Genomic DNA, 23,566 nt, shown 5'->3' on the forward strand with positions numbered 1-23,566 from the left:
ATACTTTATTTTGTATGTGTTCTAGCTACACCTGCCAAAGACACCTGGGTATTTTGCATTTGGAGATGTAACAATCCTTCCAGGAGGTAAAAGGCCAGAACTAGAGAACATCGATATCTATTGCATACAGTGTCAAGACTGTGAGGAACAGGAAATTTTGGAATGAGCAACTCTGGGGGATGGGAGAATTTCTCCCCTAGAGATATTTTTAAAAATCTCAACTTCTTGTCCTTTATTGTATTTTTTTTAATTCTTTTTTTTTTTTAAGTGAGGCAATTGGGGTTAAGTGACTTGCCCAGAGTCACACAGCTAGGAAGTATTATGTGTCTGAGGCTGGATTTGAACTCAGGTCCTCCTGACTCCAGGGCCAGTGCTCTATCCACTGTACCACCTAGCTGCCCCCCTTTATTGTATCTTTTTTCCTTTATTGTATTTTTAAGAAAGCATTTCAATTTTTAATATTTCATTTTCGGATATTAACCCCCCACCTCCACCCTCACCAAATGAAGCTTTCTTGGACCAATGAAAAACAGTTAAATAAAACCAACACAGCATTGCAACATTTTTGGCAACATTCTGCACTCATAGTTCATTACATATCCAAGGGAAGGAAGGGGGATGCATTTATTTCTCTCTTCTCCAGAGTCTAGATTGGTCACTGCAATTATGAGGCATCTTGCTTTGTTTTTGTGTTCTCTGTTTCCTCAACTATGAAATGAGGATGATAATAGCACCAACCTTGGAAATTTGATGGTAAGCACTATATAAAGTGCCAGCCATCATTATTTTGTTTAAAGAGCTTTATAAATCTTAAAGAGCTATGCACTATTATCATTACTGATAATGACGTTACAGTATTTTTCTCCTAGTTTTATTTATTTCACTCTGCATCAGTTAATACAAGTCTTCCCATACTTCTGTGAATTCTTCACATTTGCCATTTCTTACAGTGCAATAATATTTGATTACTTTCACGCACCACAATTTGTTTAGCTAGATTGAAAGGTATCTATTGTTTCCAGATTTGTATTGCTGTAAAAGAGTGCTGTACTGGGATACACACACTGGGATATTTGAAGTCTCCATTTCTATCTCTGACCTCCTTTGGGATCCCTTCCAGGGATCAATGAGTCAAACAAAGCATCATGCTGTAGTCACATTTAAAAAAAAAAAGAATTCTAAATCATTTTCCAGAATTGTTGGACCAAGTCATATTTCCACCAACAGTACATGAATGTGTCTTAACTTCCCACAGCCTTTCCAATATGAACTACTTCTGTCCTTTATCCTCTTTGACAACTGGCTGGGTATGAACTAAAACCTCAGAGTTTTAGATAATTTTCATTTGCCTCATTTAGTGACTGAAGCAAACTTTCACATGATGGTTGACAGTCTGTATTTCTTTAAAAAATTTTATTCATACACTTCGATCATTAAGCTATTGGAAAATGGCTTTGGGGCATTATATATTCAAGTTCCTTAAATATCTTGGATGTCAGATGTTTATTAAAAATATCTGAAGCAAAGAGTATTTTCCCAAATGACAGTTTCCTTGAGGAGAAGGAGAATGAAGGGTAATGGTAGCAGTAACACTAGCAGTAGCAGTAGCAGTAGCAGCAGCAGCAGCAGCAGCAGCAGCAGTAGTAGTAGTAGTAGTAGTAGTAGTAGTAGTAGTAGTAGTAGTGGTAGTAGTAGTGTAGTAGTAGTAGTAGTAGTAGTAGTAGTAGTAGTAGTAATAGTAGTAGTAGTAGTAGTGGTGGTGGTGGTGGTAGTAGTGGTAGTAGTAGTAGTAGTTACTGTTGTTGCTCTTGGGTTTATCAAACACTGGGCTATTAAGTTTGACTGTTTCTGGAAACCACATATCTAATCTGTTTCATGGGTCTATTTTTCTATTTTTAAACTAGTACCAAATAATTTTAATGATTACAACTTGATGCTATAATTTGAGATCTGAAAGTACTACTTTCCATGCATTCAGCCATCCATCATTTCCCTTGAGATTCTAGACCTTTTGTTCTTCCAAGTCAATTTTATTTTGTCTAATTCTCTAAAGAAACAAAGTGATAGTTGGATCAACATAGTGTTAAATCCATAAATTAATTTAGGTAGTATTGATATTTTTATTATACTGACATGTCCAAATGATGAATAAGTCAACTTTATTTCCACAACAAATGTTTTATAATTGTAGTTATTAAAATCTTGAGTGCGTCTTGGTAGGCTGACTCTCCAATACTCAATGAAATTTGTAGTTACTCTGAATGGGATTTCACTTTCTATCCCTTTCTCTTGGTTTCTGTTATTGTTACACACAAATGCTGTGACTCACAATGCATTTATTTTGCATAGAGATATTAATTCTGCTACTTTGCTGAAATTACTAATTATCTCAGTAAATTTCTTTGCTGATTTTCTAAGTCATCCTGTTATCTACAAATAGGGATAACACATTTCCCCTTGGCTAATGTTCATACCTTTAATTTATTTCTCATTTTATTGTATTATTAGTACTTCTGGAACTAAGTCAAATAATGAAGATAGGGGTAATTCTTGACTTACATTCACATGGGGTAAGCCTCTAGCATTTCTCCATTGCAAATGATGCCAGCTTTTGTTTTCTCGATATGTATTTTTTATCATATTAAAAAAAGACGTCCTTATTTAACTATGTTTTTTAGGGGTTTTGGCATGTGTTATTTTTCAAAGGCTCTACTGATGTAATCATATGGTTTTTTGCTTTGTTTTTAATATGATTAATTATGCTAATTATTCCATCATCTATGGTGCCTTCAAGCATAATTTCCCTATTTATCTCTCCTGACTTTCTGAATTTTCATTTTTGCTTTCTCTGACAGCATGATTACAATTCCTTTTGGAATTGTCTGATACACAGTAAATTTTGTTCCAACCTTTCATCTTTCATTCTGTTTGTGCTTTTATTTTTAGATGTGTTTTTCTGTACATGGCAGATTAAATTTTGTTTTCTTATCTAATTTTCCTTTTTTTTCCCCATTTTCTTTGGTTGTTGAATCCATTCATACTTAATGTGATAATTACTAGGTGTGCATTTTCCTCCATTTATTTATTTTGTATTGATTTTTACCTCCTTCTTTTAAGTAACCATTTTGCTTACATTAATTTGATTCTGGTACATTCCCATGAGCTCTACCCTCGTTCCCATTTACCTGACAGATCCCAAGCTCCCTGAATTTTCTTATTAATTTTACTCCATGGCCAGCTCCCTCCCTACCCACAACCCTCGTTGATATGCTGTTTGATGGTACAGAATGGACTTGTTGGCGTCTACACTGGGTGACACCGAGGAAAGGTAGTAGCATGGCAAGGCAAGTAGCATTTGACGTATGATAATGGGAGAAGGAAGAAGTACCTTTTTGGCATCACAGTAGCGTAACCCAAAGGCATGGAACTGAGGAAAATAGTGTGGCTTGATGGCCACGATCTGTGTGTAGAGTTCTGCAGGCCGTGACATGGCTGGGGTCCCAGACAGTAGGATCACTCTCTTAGCAGCCTGGAAAACACAGCATAGAGCCAGATGAACATATGATCGGGAGACTACAGATGGGCCTTAATTAGACAAATTAGAAAAGGTAACCTAAGATGATGCAAGAAGGTGGACACACCACCTTCTGACAGTCCTCGGGTTTTCATCCTAAACCAGAGAGCTAGGGAGGAGTCTTGGTTAAGGATGTTAAACTTAAAACCTGCTTGGCTCAGGAACTCTGGTTAACTCAAAGACAGAAGTTGTCTCTGAAGCGAAAAGCTCAGAAAAGAAGACACAAGTGAGGATAGCCCTACCTCACGCCCAACTTTGAGTGGCATAAATTCTGAGTAACAGCAGAGTCCCTCTAAGCGGTAAGGCTCTATCATAGCTTTTTCCTTCAGCTTGCCCAAAGGTGTCCAACAGTGAAAAACAGTTTCGGGGGTTTCAGACAAGTCCTTATATTAAATTGCTGTATGATTTGCATCAAATGGGGATGAAGGAATTATCCAAATCTGGGAACGACAGTAGATACATAAGGAAAGACGAACAATCTCCTCTCAAGACACATTATGGGGTTGGTTGACTGCTGAGCCTGAAGTCTTTGAAGCTAATAGAGATGGCCTAAGAATAATAACAACAACAACGATAATGATGATGATGATGATAATGACAGCTAGTATTTATACAGCACTTTAAAATTTGCAAAGAGCTTTATCTCATTTGAGCCTCACTATAATCTAGGAAGGCTGGTGCTATTATTATCGCTGTTTTACTGATGAGGACACTGAGCCAAACAGAGGTTAAATATTTACCCAGAGTCACAAAGGTGGTAAGTATCCGAAGCTGGATTTGAACTTAGATCTTCCTGACTCACAGCCCTGTGCTCTATCCACTATGGTGCCCCCTTGTTTAATTGTTTTCAGTCGAGTCAGACTCTTTAGGACCCCATTTGCGGTTTTCTTGGCAGAGATACTGGAGTGGTTTGCCATTTCCTTCTCTAGCTCATTTTACAGATGAGGAAACTGAGGCAAACGGGGTTAAATGACCTGCCCAGGGTCTGAAGTCAGATCTGAGCTCTGGTCTTCATGACTTCAGGCCTGGCGTCTATTCACTGCACCACTCAACTGCTGGTATTCCCCTAGCTGCCTAGTTAGATAACTGATCAAGGTTTCTTCTATTTTACAAGTTTTAGATAACAGAGACTGACCACAAAATTCTGTATTACTATAAAATGTTACAGAAATTTAGAATGATGATAAAGAAAATTCTTGGAACAGTTAGGTGGCACAGTGGACGGAGCACTGGCCCTGGAGTCAGGAGGATCTGAGTTCAAATCCAACCTCAGACACTTGACACTTATTAGCTATGTGACCCTGGGCAAGTCACTTAAACCCACTGCTTAGCAAAAAAAAAAGTTTCCATTTTTCTTATTCTTTCCAAAAAATGTGACAGTAATTTCCGATTGAGTCCTTCTCCACATCAAACCCTCCCTTGTACAAAGAAAACCAGTTACACAAAACTCATTGACCAAGCAATAATGTTTGGCAATGCACTGTAGTAAATTCAACTCCAATAACCCTGGGTTTGAAGGAAAAAAAAACCTCATCAGAAGAACCAACTTCCCCTTGGAATGGGTCAACAAGAAAACTGAGCATGCAAAGATACTGAAAGGTTATTTTTCCTTTCTGAAGAGGGATGCTAGCAGACACAGGTGTGAACCAATCTTTCCTGTCTTTTCTGGGACAAAAACTTCAGTAACTTGCTTCTACAATGCCAACAACCATGAGGAGCAGAGAGGAGTAGCCATGGCCTGAAAAACAGGATGCAAAGGCTCTCAGAGCTCTCGAAGGTGCCCACTTATTTGGCCTACCACCCCCTTTTCAAAAAAAAATTACTCAGCACCCCCTGGAAACCTACTTTTTTTCACCCTTTAGTGTTTTTTTTTAAATCTGCATCATTTTTAAAGACATAAAATATTTTTTTAAAAAATGACATCTCAAATTTAATAATTTGTTGTAAATTCGTGGGTTTTTTCCTGCACTGAAATTTTGATGATGCAACATTGTAACAATATAGTATCATACTATAAACAAGCACATTACATGCACATGTTCCTGCAGGCGCATGTTGGACTTCCTGACCACAGTCTCACCTGCCAACACTTGCTTATCGAGACCTGTCGGTGGACTTGACCACTGATCGGTTGTAACCTGCATTTTGTGTGTTTATTTGGAAAAGAATATAATCACTATGACTTTAACTCTATTACATAACAGATGAAACATGTATAAATGCTTTTTCGGAATTTTCTCTTCTTTCCTTATGCTTCTGCTGCCTCCTGCTTTTTATTCAATGTCCCCCAATAGCACTTGAGGCTACTATTGCCCTCCTGGATTATTCCAGTGCCCACCACGGGCGCTATCACCCACTTTGGAAACTTATGCTAGAGACAGTAGGGACTGGTCTATTCTAGTTACTACTTTGTCCAGGTCTCTGGCAGCTAGGGCAGCATTATATATGGCGGAGTCACAGGGCAGGTGAGTAACAATGATGATCTCTATGCATACTTCAGTATGCACCATCACCAACTTCACCCTCTAAAAACTTATACGCAGGATGTTAGTGGACCTGGCCAATAGGAATTTGTTTTGACTACACATATTCACTACAAGGATTTTCTTTTTCTTTTTATTTTTAAAGTGTATGGAGAGGTGGGATGAAAAAAAAATGCTTGTTAATTGAAAAAAATTAACTAAAAAATAAAAGCAGTTACTAAATAACCCTCACAAGTTGGGAAATCAAATTCACCCAAGGAAGTCAGACCCAGATACTCCACCTGCAACCAAGAGAGTAGGGCCAGACTCAAAAAAGGAGAAACTCTCTATTAAACAGGTCTAAAGAATAATAGCTTCAGGGAAAAGACCTAACTGTAGATCTTGGTAGCTTTGGTGACAGCTTGTTAACTACTTAAAACCTTGAGTAAATATTGGTACTGAAAGAAAATCACACACAACAAATCACCAGAAAGGGGGAAAAAATGGGAGGCTTCCAATGGAAAAGATGCTTCATAAAATAAACAAGCCTGTAACACAGAGAGAGGGAAGACAAAAGGAGGTCTTTATAAATACCCAATCCTTAAAAATGCACTTTTGCCTCTTGGGAACCACTAAAACCTAATTCCATTATGGCAGGAGAGCTATGAATTTCTCCAGCAATAATTTCCCGTAGTTAAATTACCCAGGCCTGGTAATTTCCTGCATGGTTTAAGGCAGCCTCATTAACATAACAATGAGTTTCTTGAATGACATCTGTAGTGGCTGCATGCCTGGCTTCTACCTATTTCAATTAAAAGGGAGAAAAATGGAAAAGTCTGTTATCAGCGGAAGAAAATCTGCCTATCATCCAGTACCCTATTCATGTTCTGCTGGCTCGTGGGCCCTGGGTATAATGCCAGGCCTTGCTGTCAGATATTTATAGGCTGGTGCTAAGACTGAGTCAGTCTTCCCTTTGGCTGCTTAAGCTGGAGTGGGATGGGATCCTAACTGCTGGAAAGGTCAGAAAATATTTGGAGGGGTGAGAGAGCAGAGGCTGCATTACTATAAAAGAAAAAAGAAAAAAGACCTGCAATGGACAGCCTTGAAGAAAAGCTTGAGCCCCCAGTGTGCTGAGACTAGGGAAACCTTAGCATCTGGTTTACATCTCTGACACTGTCATCTAAAAGATGTTGCTAAATTGCCATCTGGATGTGGTGCTATACAAAGTGTCTTCCCTGACTTCCAAAAGCTTTCAATTTAGGACAATGCCAACGTTTATATGACAAAGAGAGACACACAGCTATATATTACTGACACACGGGGGATTGCTGATTTCATCAGTGTTAGGAACTCTCAGTGTGAGAAGTTCCACTGCAGATAGGGATACCCACCCCTCTTATACCTACTATGAGCATTGCAATGAGATGAACAAACACGCCAGAAAATGATGTTTCTTGCTGCCTTTGGACACCCACAAAACCAACCCTATAAATGACTTTTTTCCTCTTAATTTAATTTTGAACTCAATAAACCCCAAATAAATGGGTATTTTCATAAACATAGTAAGACAGAAAAAGAGGAATGTAGAGGAAATTGCAGATCTACACAATCTTGCCAATTCTTTCATTTGTCTCTCTAAGAAGGGCATGTGGACCATCCTTCCATTTAGCTGCAACTTCTTTCTGGCTTCTGGCTTCTTCTGTAAGGAGAAAATCCAGATGGAGACAATTCAGTTCCTCTACCAGCAGGTCCACTTGCTGGTCACCAAACAAGGACCTCACATTTAGAGCATGAGCAGCTAAGCGAACATCTAAGAGATGGTCTACAGGCTGTGGCTGACATTTTCCTCATTCTCTTTTCTGCCACCCTGTCACCATCAGGGGCAAAGGGCTGCAAAATTATGAGAGCTGCCATTTTGAATTTTTTTGTTTCAAGGATGGCCACTGCCAAAGAATGTGGCACCAAGTGGCTGGCCTGTTGTTGATGAGTGCCAATTTGGGCTGGTCCTCAAAAAGCTGCCCCTGTCTTTCTAACCATATAGTCAAAGCTCTTCCAGCATTACAGAACCAGTCAGAGCTTGCCCTCCAGTGACATAGCCTTCAAGAACCCAGGGTCACCTCAGCACTATTATGTGTATTATGTGGCATCAGAGGAAGAGTCCGTAAAGACTACAACTAGACATTAATTTAAACAATTAATTATAATAGGGTGGACTTCATTATTTTAATGGAGGGAAGTAGTAGTACAAGTAATTCATCAACAGTCACCATGCAAAAATAATTTATAATTATTTTGATTTGGAGTACATGATGTAAATAAACGAAACAAACCCCATGGATTTCTCTTCCTTATTTAGATTAGGCTAATATTAAAATGTATATTTGCCAGGCATTGTGGCACAAGCCTGCTGCCAGACAGGCTTTGGCTACTGGATCTCTTGAACTCAGGAGTTCTGGGTCACAATGGCCTAAGCCAATCACATGTCTACATTAAGTCCAGCATCAGTATGGTTAGCCCCTAGAGGGAGGGAAGTGGGGTGCACACATCAGGTTGCCCAAGAAAGAGCAAACCAGCCAATGTGAGAAACAGAATAGATTTTAAGCTTCTAAGTCAATTAGTAGTGGGATTGGGATCACCAGAAGTCCCTGTACTTCTAGCAACCTGGTAGAGATAGGGAGACTCAGTCTTTATTTAAAAACACAAAACTAAACTAAAAACATATTCCCCCCTTGGGCACTTAAATCAATTAAATGGCAGAGGGATGTGGGGAAGGTGGTATGGAAATAAGCTGCGTGATAAAAAAAAAAAGACAGACTGAGATTTAAAAATTTGCTATAGATAACTCACACAGAGTGAATAACCTACATTCAGATAATCAGAAAGCCAGAAATGGTTACATGACATAAAAACATATTCCAAGTGAACATACTATGATATAAAGTACAATGGAAGCGATCCCATCTCTCCCAGAAATCAACCGCTCTACCTCCTTATGCTTTGCTGTCTCAGAGCTATTATCTCCAGTAATATGCCAATATTCAAATATGAATTTTGCTAGTCCATCCCTCTGAGAACCTTTATTTTTGTTTTACAATCTTTTTTAAACTTTCGAGTCCCAAATTCTCTCCCTCTCTCCTGTTCCTCACTGCTCCTTGAGAAGGCAAGCACTCTGATTCTATTACACATGTGAGGTCATGCCAAACATATACAAACAAAATAAAATAATAAAAATAAAGAAAGTAAAAAAGTATGCTTCGATCTGCATTCAGAGTTCATCAGTTCTCTGACAACCTTTACAATGTTCAAAAATTTAAAAAAAATGTTCAAAAGTTAAACATTTCAAATTGAATTCAAAGTGCTTCTCCAGTGGGAAAGTAAAAGATGAAAAGAACCCAGTGAGGGTGCCTAGAAAGACAGAAATACTACCAGTTGAAGACTGTCAGACAAGTACAAATTAATACTAACTACAGGGAATAAAAAGAAAAATAATGGCTGCAAAGAAAAGATGTAAGACCTGACAGATGGCCCTAAATTTGCAAATGTTACAGGGGATCTAAGCACAATGATGGAGGCTGGTGGAGAAGAGCTGATGAAGATCAAACAACCACCAATGATGAGGTTGTGGTATGTGAAAGTAATGGAATACTATTGTGCTATAAGAAATGATGAGCAGGTAGACTTCAGAAAAACGTAGAAAGACTTATATGAACTAATGCTGAGTGAAATAAGCAGAACCAGGAGAACACTGTACATAGCAACAGCCATACTGTGCGATGACTGACTTTGACAGACTTGGCTCTACTCAGCAATGCAAGGATTTAAGATAACTCCAAAAGACTCATGATGGAAAAGCTATCCACATCCAGAGAAAGAACTATGGAGTCTGAATGCAGACTCTTTTTCTTCTGTTGTTTCGTTTTATTGCTTCACTCTCGTGGTTCCTCCCATTAGTTCTAATTGTTCTTTTATAGCAAGACTAATGGGAAAATATGCTTAATATGAATGTATAAGTAGAGCCTATATCAGACTGCACACAGTCTGGGGTGGGGGGGTGGGGAGTAGGGGAAGGGGGAGAAAATTTAAAACTCAAAATCTTATGGAAGTGAATGTTGAAAACTAAAAATTAATTAATTAATTATTAAAAAAAAAAAAACAAAGAACCATCAATGATGAGGCCACACAGGTGCAGCAAAGCTGACTAAGCACTAATAATGATGCTCACTTATTGTTAATAATTATGCTAATAATTGTTAATAATGCAAGAGAAACTCATAGACCCAGAAAAGAGACAAAGATGATCCACCCTACAGGAATACCAGAAAAAACAGACAAGGCCATACCCCATAATGGAATTGGAAATAACTGGGAAAAAAACCCAAAAACTGTGTCTGAATGGAAGGAAAATCTTATCATGGATATAAAGGAGATGTTAAAAAAAATCCTATTCCAGTATAGTACTAAAAGAAAGTCCCTACTTCCCACCCTCACACATGCCTACCTGTCCAGTTTATAAAGACAAATATAAGCTCTTATGAGCTTCTAGAAAAAAGTAGACAGTATTTAGAGATACAAGGATAAGAACGATTTCAGACCTGGCCCCTGAGATTCTGACAAAGAAAGGGCTGCCTACCCAAAGCTAAGAGAAACAAGCCTGTGACTAAGCAAGCCTAGGCTAAGCTTACATTTACCCTTGAATCCTTACACGGGTCAGCAGAAACCAAGAACACCCATCTGAGGGCAACTGAGAGTAAGAAGAGATTGATTCAATTCAGGAGACATTAAGTACCTGCTATGTACCACCGGGATAGTAAGGAAATGAAGCCAAAACCCAAAGAGTGCCTGTTTTCAAGAAGCTTCTGCCCTGCTGGGGGAAGGATTATGGACGTAATCAGATAAGTAGGTAGGTAGAGGAGGGTCGGAAAAGGTTTGGGGAGGCAGGGACATCTGAGCTGAGCCTCAAAAAAGAAAGCTAAGGACTAGAGGAGGCAGAGGTGAGGTGGGAGAACACCAAAGGCACGAGACGGCCTGGGCAAAGGCAGAGACAAGTGACGGAACTTTGATGGACTTTGGGACACAGTCAGGTGGCCAGTTTGGGGTTTGCAGGGCTCATGAATGGGGACACCACGAAAATGATCCAGTAGGTAGGTGGGAGACAGGTTGTGGAGGCCTTTAGAGGCCAGGCTGGAGATTCTGTATTTTAGCCTAAGGACAACAGGGAGCTACCAAAGATTTCTGAGCAAGGAAATCACCTCGTCAGATTTATGCTTTAGGAATATTAATTTGGCAACTGTGTGGAAAAAAACTGGAAGCAGGGAGTCCACTCAGGAGGCTACTGGAGAAAGTCGCATGATAAGACAGCAAAATCAATCTGTACATTAGACAATACAGCCACAAATTAATTGTAAGATGTGCATGGAATTTCATAAATTCAACAAACATCTGTTAAGGGTTTTAGACTACCAATATGTAACATGAAAAATAACACCCCGTCCCAGGGCTGTAAGGTTACAAATTGCTCTATACACATCACAGAGACAGGGTGGTACCCTGTAAAGGGCGATGGACTTGAAGCCCTCTGGCTCTGGGTTTAAATTGATTGTTTATTAAGCTATGTGACCTTGGGCAATGTTACTTAACCCCTCTGGGATTCACTTGCTTTTATCTGTAAAATGCGATTGGTCTCTAAGGCCACCCCTCCCCCCACTTCTAAATGTATGATCATCTGATTCTCATGACAGAGGACTTTATAGGGGTATGATCTCCATTTTACAGATGGTGAAACCAAAGCTCAGACAGGTGAATGACTTGCCTATGGTCACAAAGCTCTACAAGCCCAGGTCTGTACCTAATCCAAGTCTAGCACTGACCAAAGTGTGGGTGGGGGTAAGGAGGAGGAAACCTAAAAAGAGAGACTGGAGGTCACTTTGAAAAGGAAGTTTAAGGTTTATTATTTAATAAAAGTTTATTTAATAAAAGTGGGAAAATGGTAATAGTTATGTTGATGTTAAAAAGTTAGAAAAAATTTATGTAAGGTTAGGCTACCTTCAAATCTTGTGAATTTTTTAAATTAATTTTTTTCCAGTAACAAAAATTCCTTTTTCTCTCTCCCACATCTCCTGGCCCCAGTGGGGGGAAAAAATAGAACCCTCATAACAAATATGCACAGTCAAGCAAAACAAATTGCCACACTGGCTGTGTCCAAAAAATATATGCCTCAATCTCTGCACCCCGAGTCCTTCCAATCCACTCTAAAAGAAACTATAAAATGTTAAGTTAACACTAGAAATCACATAAATGAAGAGAGAAAGCAAAGAACAGTTAACAATTAAGGGTAGAGAAATACAGCAACAGGAGACTGCACAGATGTATCAATAATGTTTATTTTAAAAGATCCAACTTCTCCTAATAAAAAGAAGGGTCATTGATGATTAAAAAATAAAAACTAAGCAACTGCCCATAAAATACAAACAGAATAAAGTCAAGGGATGGTCTGCGGTTTACCATGCCCATGCAAATATAAGAAAAGCAGAGGAGGGGGCTATCACAGCATCAGATAAACTAGATTTCATAGTGAAAACATTAAGAGATGTAAACAAGAACCCCCCAAAGGCAAAAGCAACAAAAACGTGCCAATAATGAATGTATATATCCCAAACACCACAGGGAAAAAAATATACTGGGGCAGAGTCATCACTCATGGCCCTGTCCTAATCAGGACCTGGGCATGACTTAATTTACCTCTCTCATCATGCAGCAGCTGATACTGGTTTTTAGTACCCAGTACTAGAACACAAAATCAGATAGCTAACCACATAGCATTAGGATGGGTCTTTTTTTTTTTCTTTCATCATAGTTTCTTTTATTTACCCTCCAGGCTGAACACCCCCAATCCCTTCAAGTGATTCTTGTACAGTATCAATTCAAAACCTTTCCTCATCCTAGTATACACTATTGGGGTCCTTTTTTTTTCATTTTAAATATTTATACATTTATTATTAATATTTTATTTTTTCCAATTACATGTAAAAACAATTTTTAACATTCGCTTTTTTTTTAAATTTTGAGTTAGGATGAATCTTTAGGGGGAACTTAATGCTATGCTTGATTAGGGTGTCCTTTTACCTACTTTCTCAATCCAAGAATATTCAGATGATTCTCAAGAGCATCAAGACTGAAATAAGGGCAAAAGATGAGTCTGGCCAACAGGAGAAAGATGATCCCAGCTACAACCCAGAGAACAGTGCATTTGAAAGCAAAGGTGAAGATAAAGGAGAGATTGATTTCAAGACACCCTCATAAATGGCAGTAACATAATTCACAGGACGTATTCGTGGGTCCTATTTAAAAGTACTCGTCTGTCAGTGTCCTGAACCAAAACCAGAACCATATATATGAATTAGAAGTTAAGAGATCAGTTGTAACAGTGTCGCTCTGAAAAACATTCAACTACAACAAGATATTAAAAATTCAAACACCACTTTAAAGGGTAGGGATCACAATCGTATATTCTGGAGAAAGCAATATGCAGCACCATTCAGGCTAACAAGGAGATGTCAACATTAATAAGGCCAATGCTAAGAAAGTTTCATATTATAACTTTAATGATGTAATTTATCTATTGTGCCATTTCTTTTGTCTAAACAATCAAGCCAGGCAAATTTAATTTTAGTTATAGCTGTAATATTAGAACCACAGTACCCTGCTCCAGTAAGATTTTTCTAAAAAGGCATATTAAGTGCTCTCCAAAGAAGGATCGTCACCCTGGGAAAAATGCTTCATTTAAACATGCCCATAATGGTTATGGACATATAAATATTTATAAGAAATAAGAAGTGGGAATCAAGGTTTTCGATGAAGAATTTTTTATTTTTATTTTTTAATTTACAGCACACAAAATAATCTAGCCTTGCTAGATGGATGATGTTACTTGCTATTCCAAAGGACATCTTTTAAAAAGCACTTTAAGGTCAAAAATTTAAATCAGTTTAACCAATATTTAGTGTGTCATCTGGCTTCCCAATTTTCATTTTACACAAAATGTAAGCCTTCTCTTAAGCAGCAAAAACTGAATTTTACAAAAAAAAAAGTAGTTGTAAAACGAAATCTTCCTTAACAAAATGGAAATCAAAATCAGAAAAAGATGCTTTTGTGAATTCGATTTACAACTCAAGTGGGCTCCTTTGGAAATATTATGGACGAGAAAGTGAAGAAGTCATCACACAACTTTACACAGAAGAAAAAAATTTCTTTTCTCGCAGAAGTGACATTAAAAAAATTCACCCCTAAAAGACTTGTGGACCTTCTGTCCATTATGGGGGATGCAAATCTGTATAATTTCTTAGGGCACATTATCATATTGATAAAAACATCATGCGCTATCTTCCTTGTTTTCTGAATATGTGAATGCCCCTATAGATAAGCCACTCGGGAAACAAATTTAGACTAGAACAGATAAATATAGATGACTGAGGCTTATCTAGAACACCCAGGCTTGGGGCATGGCATACTCTGTCAAGCTAAGGGCCAGTTTGGGGACTTCTCTGTCTCTTCTAGTGATGGGCACAATCCACTGACTCCAACCTTTCCCCTGAGAGTGGAGAAGGCAGAGCCTGACTCTAATTCAGTACAATTTGCTTACATGAGAAATGAGAGATGCATGGAAAACACCTACCAAAGCTTAAGTGCCACAGGAATGCCAACTATTATTATCATTGTGGTTGATGGGTCACAACAACAATGACAGTGATCATAATAACTGTAACTGTTGTAATTTCTGTTAGTAATAACACCTACAATGATAATAAAAATAATGATTACTACAGAGCTTCTGGAGAAGCATTATGTCACAAGGGATAGAGTACTGAATTCAGAGTCAGAAAGGCCTCAGGATGAAATCTGTTCTTTGATAATCATGGGCTGGGTGACCACAAGCAAGTGCCTTAGTTTCTCTGAGCCTCAATGACCTCACCTGTATAATGGGAATAATATCTGCAGTAATTCCCTCATAGGGTCATTGTGAGATTCTGAAGAGGTAAGGTAAATAAATCACTTTGTAAATGTCAATGTCAGTTATTATTTTATTTTATTACTCTATTACTTGGCTGTCAGTTAGGCAGGGAAGGAAGGAAGAAGGAACTGTTTCTCCTTATTGGCTAGCCCTCCTTCAACATGTCACCCTGAGCTGATGCCTTGGTGTCTGGAGTCCCAGCTTTAACAGAGAGATGAAGGCATCGGGCACACACTTACCTGTAACGACAAATGAGGTAAGAGACCTGACAGGGCTAAATAAACACAAGGTACCTTAGTCTGGGAAGGCAGGGCTGCGTCAGGTCTAAAACCCAGACTCCGCCTGTGGGCCTCAGGTCACAGCTGGTGTGTCTCCAGCTTGCCCTCACCTCAATGATGACCCAGCCTGCTGGCTGGCTGTGGGAGCATGTACGCACCTTGAGGAGAGGCATCGCAGCTCGACAGCGGGCGGTCTTCATGTTCTTCAGGAAATGCGACTCGTCCTGAGAGGAAACAAGCAGAATTCGCAGTTCACACAAGGACCAGCTCCACAAACATCCCCCTTTCTGAATCTCACAACAACCTTGGGAGATGAGGAAGCAGGGGTGGCATTATCATCCAACCCAGAACCCCCTCCACAAGACTGAGGAAAATGAGGGCCATTCAGCAAATTTAAGTGGATTCCTCTGGGTTTCCCTTCTAGACAATGGCAGGGCTGAGAGGCTCAGCCCAGGTGTGCACATTCATTCCACATCCAGGGTTCTTTCCCACATACCTCGGTATCTCCCCTAAATGAGGGTTCATAGGAGCAAACATGTATAGAGTGCTTGAAAATCTGCAAAGCACTTTACATATTTTCCCTTATTAGATCCTGGCAACAATGCTGGGAGATTAGGAACTATTATTATCCCCATTTTACAGAGAAGAAACTGAGGCAGAAAGAGGTGGAGTGACCTATCCAAGGTTACACAGGCAATAAGGACCAGAGGCAGGTCGTCTGACTCCAGGGCCAGGGCTCTTTTCATAGTAATACACTGCTTCCTCATAGTTATAACTTCTACAATTATGGCCTCAAGAAACAGGCCTAATTCCTGGAGCTCAGAGACCCAAAGACGGCTCTTCTCTTCAAAGCAGTCTTCTTGATTAAGGGATGTGATCTGAGCAGAGTTAGCGGTCAGCAGTCTGGAGGATACAGGTTGCTGCTCTCAGCACAGTGCTGGCCCACAGCAGGCACTTCATAAATGTTTATTGATTGGCTGATTGTTACTCACTACACCACCACAGCAACAGCAAATAAAGCTTTATTGACCCGACTACATTGTTGGAACTCTCCTCTGGAACCACTTCTGCAGTCCACAGCCCAGTCTTCCCAACATCCTCAATGATGGGGAATCTTTACCCTTTGAGGGGGGATTTGATTAACTGGTGGTGACAATAGGTACAAGCTAGTCAAAGTCAAGAATCATGACTAAGGGAGATGAAGAGATCCGGTGACAGAATTCCAAATTATAAAAGGGGAGTGGGGTAAAACGTACCCCCTGTATCTGGCAAAGAGACTGTGGGGCTGCTCAACTGGCTGTGAAGACCTTCCCAAACTGCTCCAGGAGAGGTCTGAGCAACATCAGCCAATCTCTGCAGTAAGTGCACAACCTTCCAACGTGACTTAACTATGAAGCCAAACACTCAAAATTCTACTCCAATCTTTTTTAAGTGTCATTATGTCACGGTCACGTACGTTCTTGTTTTTTTTTTTAATGTCTTCTTACCCAAAGCAGGCAGTAAACTCCTTGTGGGTGAAGACCGTAATGTATCACTTACAGTGGTGAACACTCAAGAAAGACTTGATTAATTAATTGGGAGCTGGGTAGCCCAGAGGAGGTTTTACTCATATCATCTTGGACAAATCGGGAGCGACTGTCCAGGCAAGGAAGGAAACAACATTCATTACGCTTCTCCTAATGAAATAAGAAACTAATCTTTATGATGAAGTTCGTAAATCATCACTTGCAAAAGGCCGTTACACAGCAGTAAATGATTACAGTAACCTTGTGTTCGACAAATGTAAAGATTTAAGCTTTTGGGACAAGAATTCACTATTTGGAACGCAGTCTGGCAGAAACTGGGTACAGACCAATATCTTATACCATTTACCAAGATAAGGTCAAAATGGAGATGTGACCTTGATATAAAGGGAGATAAGTAAATTAGAAGAACAAGAAACATATTATCTCCCAGACTTACAGACAGGAAAAGAATTTTTGAATGACAAGAGACAAAAAGCATTGTAAGTTGTAAAATGGATACTTTTGATTAAATTAAATTAAAAATGTTTTGTACAAATAAAACCAATAATTAGAAGAAGAGCAGAAAATAGGGAAAAAAAACTTTCTTGGAAAAAGTCTCATATCTCAAATATATAGAGAACTTTGACAAATTTATAAGGAAATGAGTCATTCTGCATTTGATAAACAGGCAAAGGATATGAACAGGCAGTTTTTTGATGAATAAATAAAAGCTATATGTAGTCAGATGAAAAAAATACTCTAAATCATTACTGATTAGAGAAATGTAAATTAAAACAATTTTGAGATATCATCTCATATCTATCAGATTGGCTAAAATAGGGGAAAGGGAAAATGACAAATGTTGGAGGAGATGTGGGAAAATTGGGACATTAATACATTGTTGAGTGAACTGTGAACTGATCCAACCACTGTGAAGAGCAAAGTGGAATTATGCCCAAAGAGTTATAAAACTGTGTATACCCTTTGACACAGCAATACCACTATTAGGTCTGTTCTCCAAGGTGATTAGGGGAAAAGGAAAAGAACCTATATGTTCTAAAATATTTATAACAGTTCTCTTTTTGGTGACAAAGAACTAGAAATTGAGGGGATGCCCATCAACTGGGGAATGGATAAACAAGCTCTGGTATGTGATTATGATGGAATACTTACTATCCTATAAGAAATTATGAGCAGGTTGATTTTGGAAAAACATGGAAAAACTTGCATGAAAGAGTGAAATAAGAAAAATCAAGAGAATATTGTATATAGTAACAACAATACTGTTCAAAGAATAACTGTGAATGACTAAGTTATTCTGAGTATTATAAATACTCAAATCAACTACAAAGGACCTATGAAGATGCTATCCACTTCAAAAGAAAGAAGTTACAAATATAAGTATGATTTATTTACATACATAGATATAGATATATAGATATATAGATATATATATATATAGTATAGTTATACACACACTGTCTCTCTCTCTCTCTCTCTCTCTCACACACACACACACACACACACACACACACACACACACACACACACATCTGTGCCAAATGGTGGCCTTCTCTATTGTGGGTAAGAGAGGGATAAAGGGAAACAGTTTGGAACTTAAAATTTTTCTAACAAAAAATAAATTAAATTAAATTTTAAAAGAAGAGAGAAAGCAAAACTCTAGTAATGAGAAACTAGGCAAGCAGCAAAAATCTTTTCAGTTCTTTGATTCAGTGTCCACTGTTACATGGGTGGGGGGAGGAAGAATGGGCTGGTAAATTTGAGGACTTTCAGTAAGGTTGCTTTAGTCAGACAATGGAAAGGCCTGGGCTAGGCTTAGAGGAGGGGGTATGGATTCACTGAGGTCCAATTCCTCCCTTTTCTATTATGCTTCATTGTTACCTAATGTAAGATCTGTTTCTACCCAATGCTAGCTTGTTTTTCGCCTCCCTTGGCTTCTGGACAGCCCTGGAGAGGGAACTGATAACAGCAGAAATGCCTTAAAAAGACAAGACAGCCAGGTGCAGGTTACATCCTTGGAATACCGTTATCTCAGGGCTACATATTTTGAGCACAAGAAAATGTGGCTTTCCTTTAAAGGAAGGAAAATAAGCGGATCCCAGGACTAAAACAAACAAGCAAACAAAAACCAGACACAGTTGTCACCTCCTCCCATGAATGAGCCGATTAAAGAAGGGGAAAAATCCTGCCAATCTAGGGAGGAAATTGCTCTCCTGATAATGGATCCTGCCAGGTAGAGCTTGACTGCAGACAGGAGAAAACCCTCTTGTCAGAGATGCCCATTTTAGCTAGGAAAGTGGAGGGAAGAATCAGGAGGACTGGAGTTCAAACTCCACTTCTGCTATGACTTTGAGCAGGAAAGTAACTTCAGCTCTCTGACTTTCTGCTCCCTCCTTTTATTTTATTTTATATTTTTATATGTCTTTTTAAAAAAATATTTATTTGGTATTTTATTTTTCCCCAATTACATGTAAAAACAATTTTTAACATTTGCTTTTTAAAATTCTGAGTTCAAAATTCTCTCCCTCCATCCCCTCTCCCCTCATTGAGAAGGCAAGAAATTTGATACACATTTGATATGCAATTTGATATACATGATATACCTATATACATAGGCTATACATATGTCCTTCAAAACATATTTCTATATTAGTCATGTTATAAAAGACAATAAAGACAAAAAAAACCCCCAAGAAAAATAAAGTAAAAAAGGTATGCATCAATCTGCATTCAAACTCCATCAATTTTTTCCCCCCTTGGGGATGGATAGCATTTTTCATCACAAGTCATTCAAAATTGTCTGGGATCACTGTATTGCTGAGAATAGCTAAGTCATTCACAGTTGATCATTTTACAATATTGTTGCTACTGTGAATAATGTTCTCCTGGTTCTGCTCATTTCACTTTGCATCAGTTCATAGAAGTCTTTCCAGACTTTTCTGAGATCATCCTGCTCCTCATTTCTTATAGAAAAATAGTATTCCATCATAATCATATACCACAACTTGTTCAACCATTCCCCAATTGATGGGCATCCTCTCAGTTTTCAATTCTTTGCCACCATTTAAATATCTGTTATAAATATTTTTGTACCTATAGGTCCTCTTCCTTTTTATTTTTCACCTCTTTGGGATACAGACCTAGTAGTGGTATTACTGGGTCAAGCATGGTTTTATAGCCCTTTGGGTATTGTTCCAAACTGCTCTTCAGAATGGTTGGATCAGTTCACAACTCCTCCAACAGTGCATCAGTGTCTCAATTTTCCCACAACCCCTCCAATATCTGTCATTTTCCTCTTCCATAATGTTAGCCAATATAATAGGTGTGAGGTAGTACCTCAGAGTTGTTTTCATTTGCATTTCTCCAATCACTAATGATTTAAAGCATTTTTTCATATGGATATAGATCTGCTCCCTCATTTTAAAGATAAGTGCAACTTTAGGCAAATCAATTCACCTTCATCTTTTCCTCCTCTTCCTCTCCTCCTTAGTCTTCTCCTCCTCCTCCTCTCTAAATGATGGAACCACACTAAATAATCTCCCAGGACCTATCCAGCTTTGGACCTTAGCATGCTGATGCTTGTTCTATCTAATCATCAAGAACATCTTCTATCACAAAACGAAAAATCTTTTCTTAAAAAAAGTCTGAACATGCCACACAAGCATCACTTTACTCTTGGATGTAATATTTCTGTGAAGTCAGACGAGGACAGAGGTTGTTGTCTCATTTAACACTGTGAAAACTGGGACACTGACGAAGCCGGAGGCCTGCCTGAAATCTCACATGCAGATTAGCGGCTGAACCACTAGCGACTAGAAGGGGAGGAATCGTTCAGTTTCGATCCAAAACTGCCTCCCCCCCACACTGGAGACTTCTAACCCAAGTCATCTATCTGTTTAAAATAGATGGAAAACTTTTTTTCCTTTAATTCAGAATCACAACTGAATGTGCACCAAATCAGGGACTGTTCAGAAGACTGAACGCTAATGACTTACGTGTCTAGCCTTGGAAAACATAACTTGGAAAAATATATAAAAATGAAACATGCCTGGTTTTTTTTTGCAAAGATAGGTAGATGCCACATGTGACCTGGTATTCGTGCACAAAACAGAATGTTAAATTAAAGGAGACCCAGCCTTCTTTTTTGTAGCTTCCCCAGAACGTTTGGCACAATTCTCAACAGACGGGAAGAGCAATCAATGGGTGACTTGTGCAGCCACGTTAAAAGGATATGTTTTATCAACATCTCAAAAATAAAAATTGGAAACATCTCACCATCCTTTGTTGGGTTTTGCTGAAGACATATCAAGTGATTTCTGGAGTGCAAACTATGAGCGCCCAATGTTATTAGAGGATGGCATGGTTGAGAAGAAACGGCTTTTTTGAATTTTACTTCTGTTAGGGAACAGCAGGCCCCCACACATCACGATGTTCATTCATGAAATGAAGGAGCTGAACCACCGAGGAATAGCTAGACAAACTGTGGCATCAGAATAGATTGCACATATTGCGCCACAAGAAAAGACAGCTCCAGAAGAAACTGGGAAGATCTTTATGAAGTGATGCAGAGTGAACTGAGCAGATACAGGAGAACAATGTATAAAATAACATTATAAAGGGAAATAAATTTGAAAGGTTTTAGAACTCTGATCAATTCAACGAGAAATCATGAGTCCAGAAGACTAAAGATGAAACATGTCATCCACCTCCTGCCAAAAAGAGGATGAACCTAAACAACAGAATGAGGCAGACCATTATGGATGTGGCCAACGTGGGAATTTGTTTTGCTGGGTTATACACCTTCATTATAAGGTTTTTCTTTTAATTTATTCTTTATTGTTCGATAAGGGTAGAAGAGTGGGGAGAGATAAAAAATGCTCATAAAATTATTATTTTGTTAAATGAAGGGATTAAGCAAGATGACCATAGAGGTCCCACTAAACCTAGGGTCCTATGAGGAGGGGTTAGGTTGTTCTGTTCATGCAAATGGAGAGTAGGAGAAATTTTTATTGAAAACTGATAACCACAGGCCGTATCATTACAGCATTCCCATTGAGGCCAGATTGAGCATGGGCAGTGCTGGCTGGGCATGGAGAGTCTGGGGAGTCAAAGAAGGAGAGAGATACACTGAGAGATCCTTTGTCAAACAGCAATGCAGCCAGGGTGGCTTTGTTGAAATTTTAATTAGAGTGTTCCTTGAGGACAAAGCATTCCTACTGATCTCCAGAAATTAAGCAAATTCTGCATCACTATTGATGAGAGAAATGCAAATTCGAACAACTCTGAGGTACCACCTCACACCTACCAGATTGGTTAATATTACAGAAAAGGAAAATGATAAACGGTGGAGAGATGTGGGATAACGGGACACTAATGCACTGTTGATGGAGCTGTGAACTGACGCAACCATTCTGGAGAGCAATTTGGAACTATGCCCAAAAGGCTATAAAACTGTGTGTACCCTTTGATCCAGCAATACCACTGTTAGGTCTGTATATCAAAGACATCAAATAAAGAGAAAGGACCTATTCGTACAAAAATATTTATAGCAGCTCTTTTTGTGGTGGCTGAGAACTGGAAATCAGGGGGATGCTCATCAATTGGGGAACGGCTAAACAAGTTGTGGTACATGGATATAAAGGAATACTATTGTTCTATAACAAATAAGGAGCAGGATGCTCTGAGAAAAACCTGGAAAGACATGAGCTGATGCAAAGTGAAATGAGCAGAACCAGGAGGGCACTGTACACAGTAAGAGCAAACTGTATGATGAAAAACCATGAATAACTTGGCTATTCTCAGCAATGCAATGATCCAAGACAATCCCCTAGGACTCATGATGAAAAATGCTATTCACCCCCAGAGAAGGAAATGATGTTGTCTGAACACAGACTGAAATATACTATTTCTCTCTTCCTTCCTTCCTTTCTTTCTTCCTTTCTTGTTCAAATCTTCTTGCACAAAATGACTAATATGTAAATGTTTTACAGGATTGCACATGTATAACCTATATCAGATTGCTTATTGTTTGTGGGTAGGGAATGGAGGGAGGAACAGAATTTGGAACTCAAAACTTTAAAAAAAAATTGTTAAAATTGTTTTTACACGTAATTGAGGGGAAAATAAAATATTTTTTAAAAATGGAATTAAGCTATTCAAATGTAACAGAAAACGAGGACAGCTTGAGCGGACACGGTCCTTGCACCCTGGGCTGAGGACATACACTGTGAACAGTTCTAGGGCAGGCTGCTGAGGCTCTGGCCTCTCTAGGGTTCCTTCTATGATGGCTCCCATCTGTGACCTCTCCTAAAGGGAGCAGAGCCCCCATTCAGACTACAGAGGGATGAACTGCCCATTGTCAAAATAGAGAAAACAATTCCTGATCTCCCAGAGCTGCGTAAGAGGCTCAAGAAGCTATGAACAAACGAACTTTGAGTTTTGGAGGAGAAAGGAACCACAAAGAGACAAGGCCACTTACAATAATGATTACTTGGAAGGAAGTTTTTACTTGTTTTTTCAACTTGCTCAGGAGGTCGAAACTACAGATGTTGATCAAGCCAGCTGTCAAACTGTCCTTCCCCGTCTCTACCACATTGGTGCTCTCTGGGCTGAGGGAAGGCAGCCATCGGTGGAATGCCTAAATAGGAAAGGAGAAGCAAACCCAATTGAGATGGTCTATACTAGGAGGTACAAGGCCCAGAAAGTGTAATCTGGTCATC

At 38.9% G+C, this 23,566-nt stretch overlaps 1 protein-coding gene across 3 annotated transcripts in view; it reads right to left on the reverse strand.

Moving 5' to 3' along the window:
• SMARCAL1 (SNF2 related chromatin remodeling annealing helicase 1) overlaps positions 1-23,566 on the reverse strand; it is an 83,518-nt gene that overhangs the window by 26,749 nt on the left and 33,203 nt on the right. For all 3 annotated transcript variants that reach the window (XM_021002805.2, XM_021002807.2, XM_021002806.2), the window contains exons 8-10: positions 23,326-23,484; positions 15,480-15,545; positions 3,389-3,529 (exon numbers count right to left, since the gene is read on the reverse strand). In XM_021002805.2, coding sequence (XP_020858464.1) covers positions 3,389-3,529; positions 15,480-15,545; positions 23,326-23,484 — 366 coding nt within the window. The remainder of the gene's footprint in view (positions 1-3,388; positions 3,530-15,479; positions 15,546-23,325; positions 23,485-23,566) is intronic.

This window comes from Phascolarctos cinereus, unplaced genomic scaffold, assembly GCF_003287225.1.
Source record: "Phascolarctos cinereus isolate Bilbo 61053 unplaced genomic scaffold, phaCin_HiC Scaffold_7;HRSCAF=346, whole genome shotgun sequence".
NCBI classification, from domain to species: Eukaryota; Metazoa; Chordata; class Mammalia; order Diprotodontia; family Phascolarctidae; genus Phascolarctos; species Phascolarctos cinereus.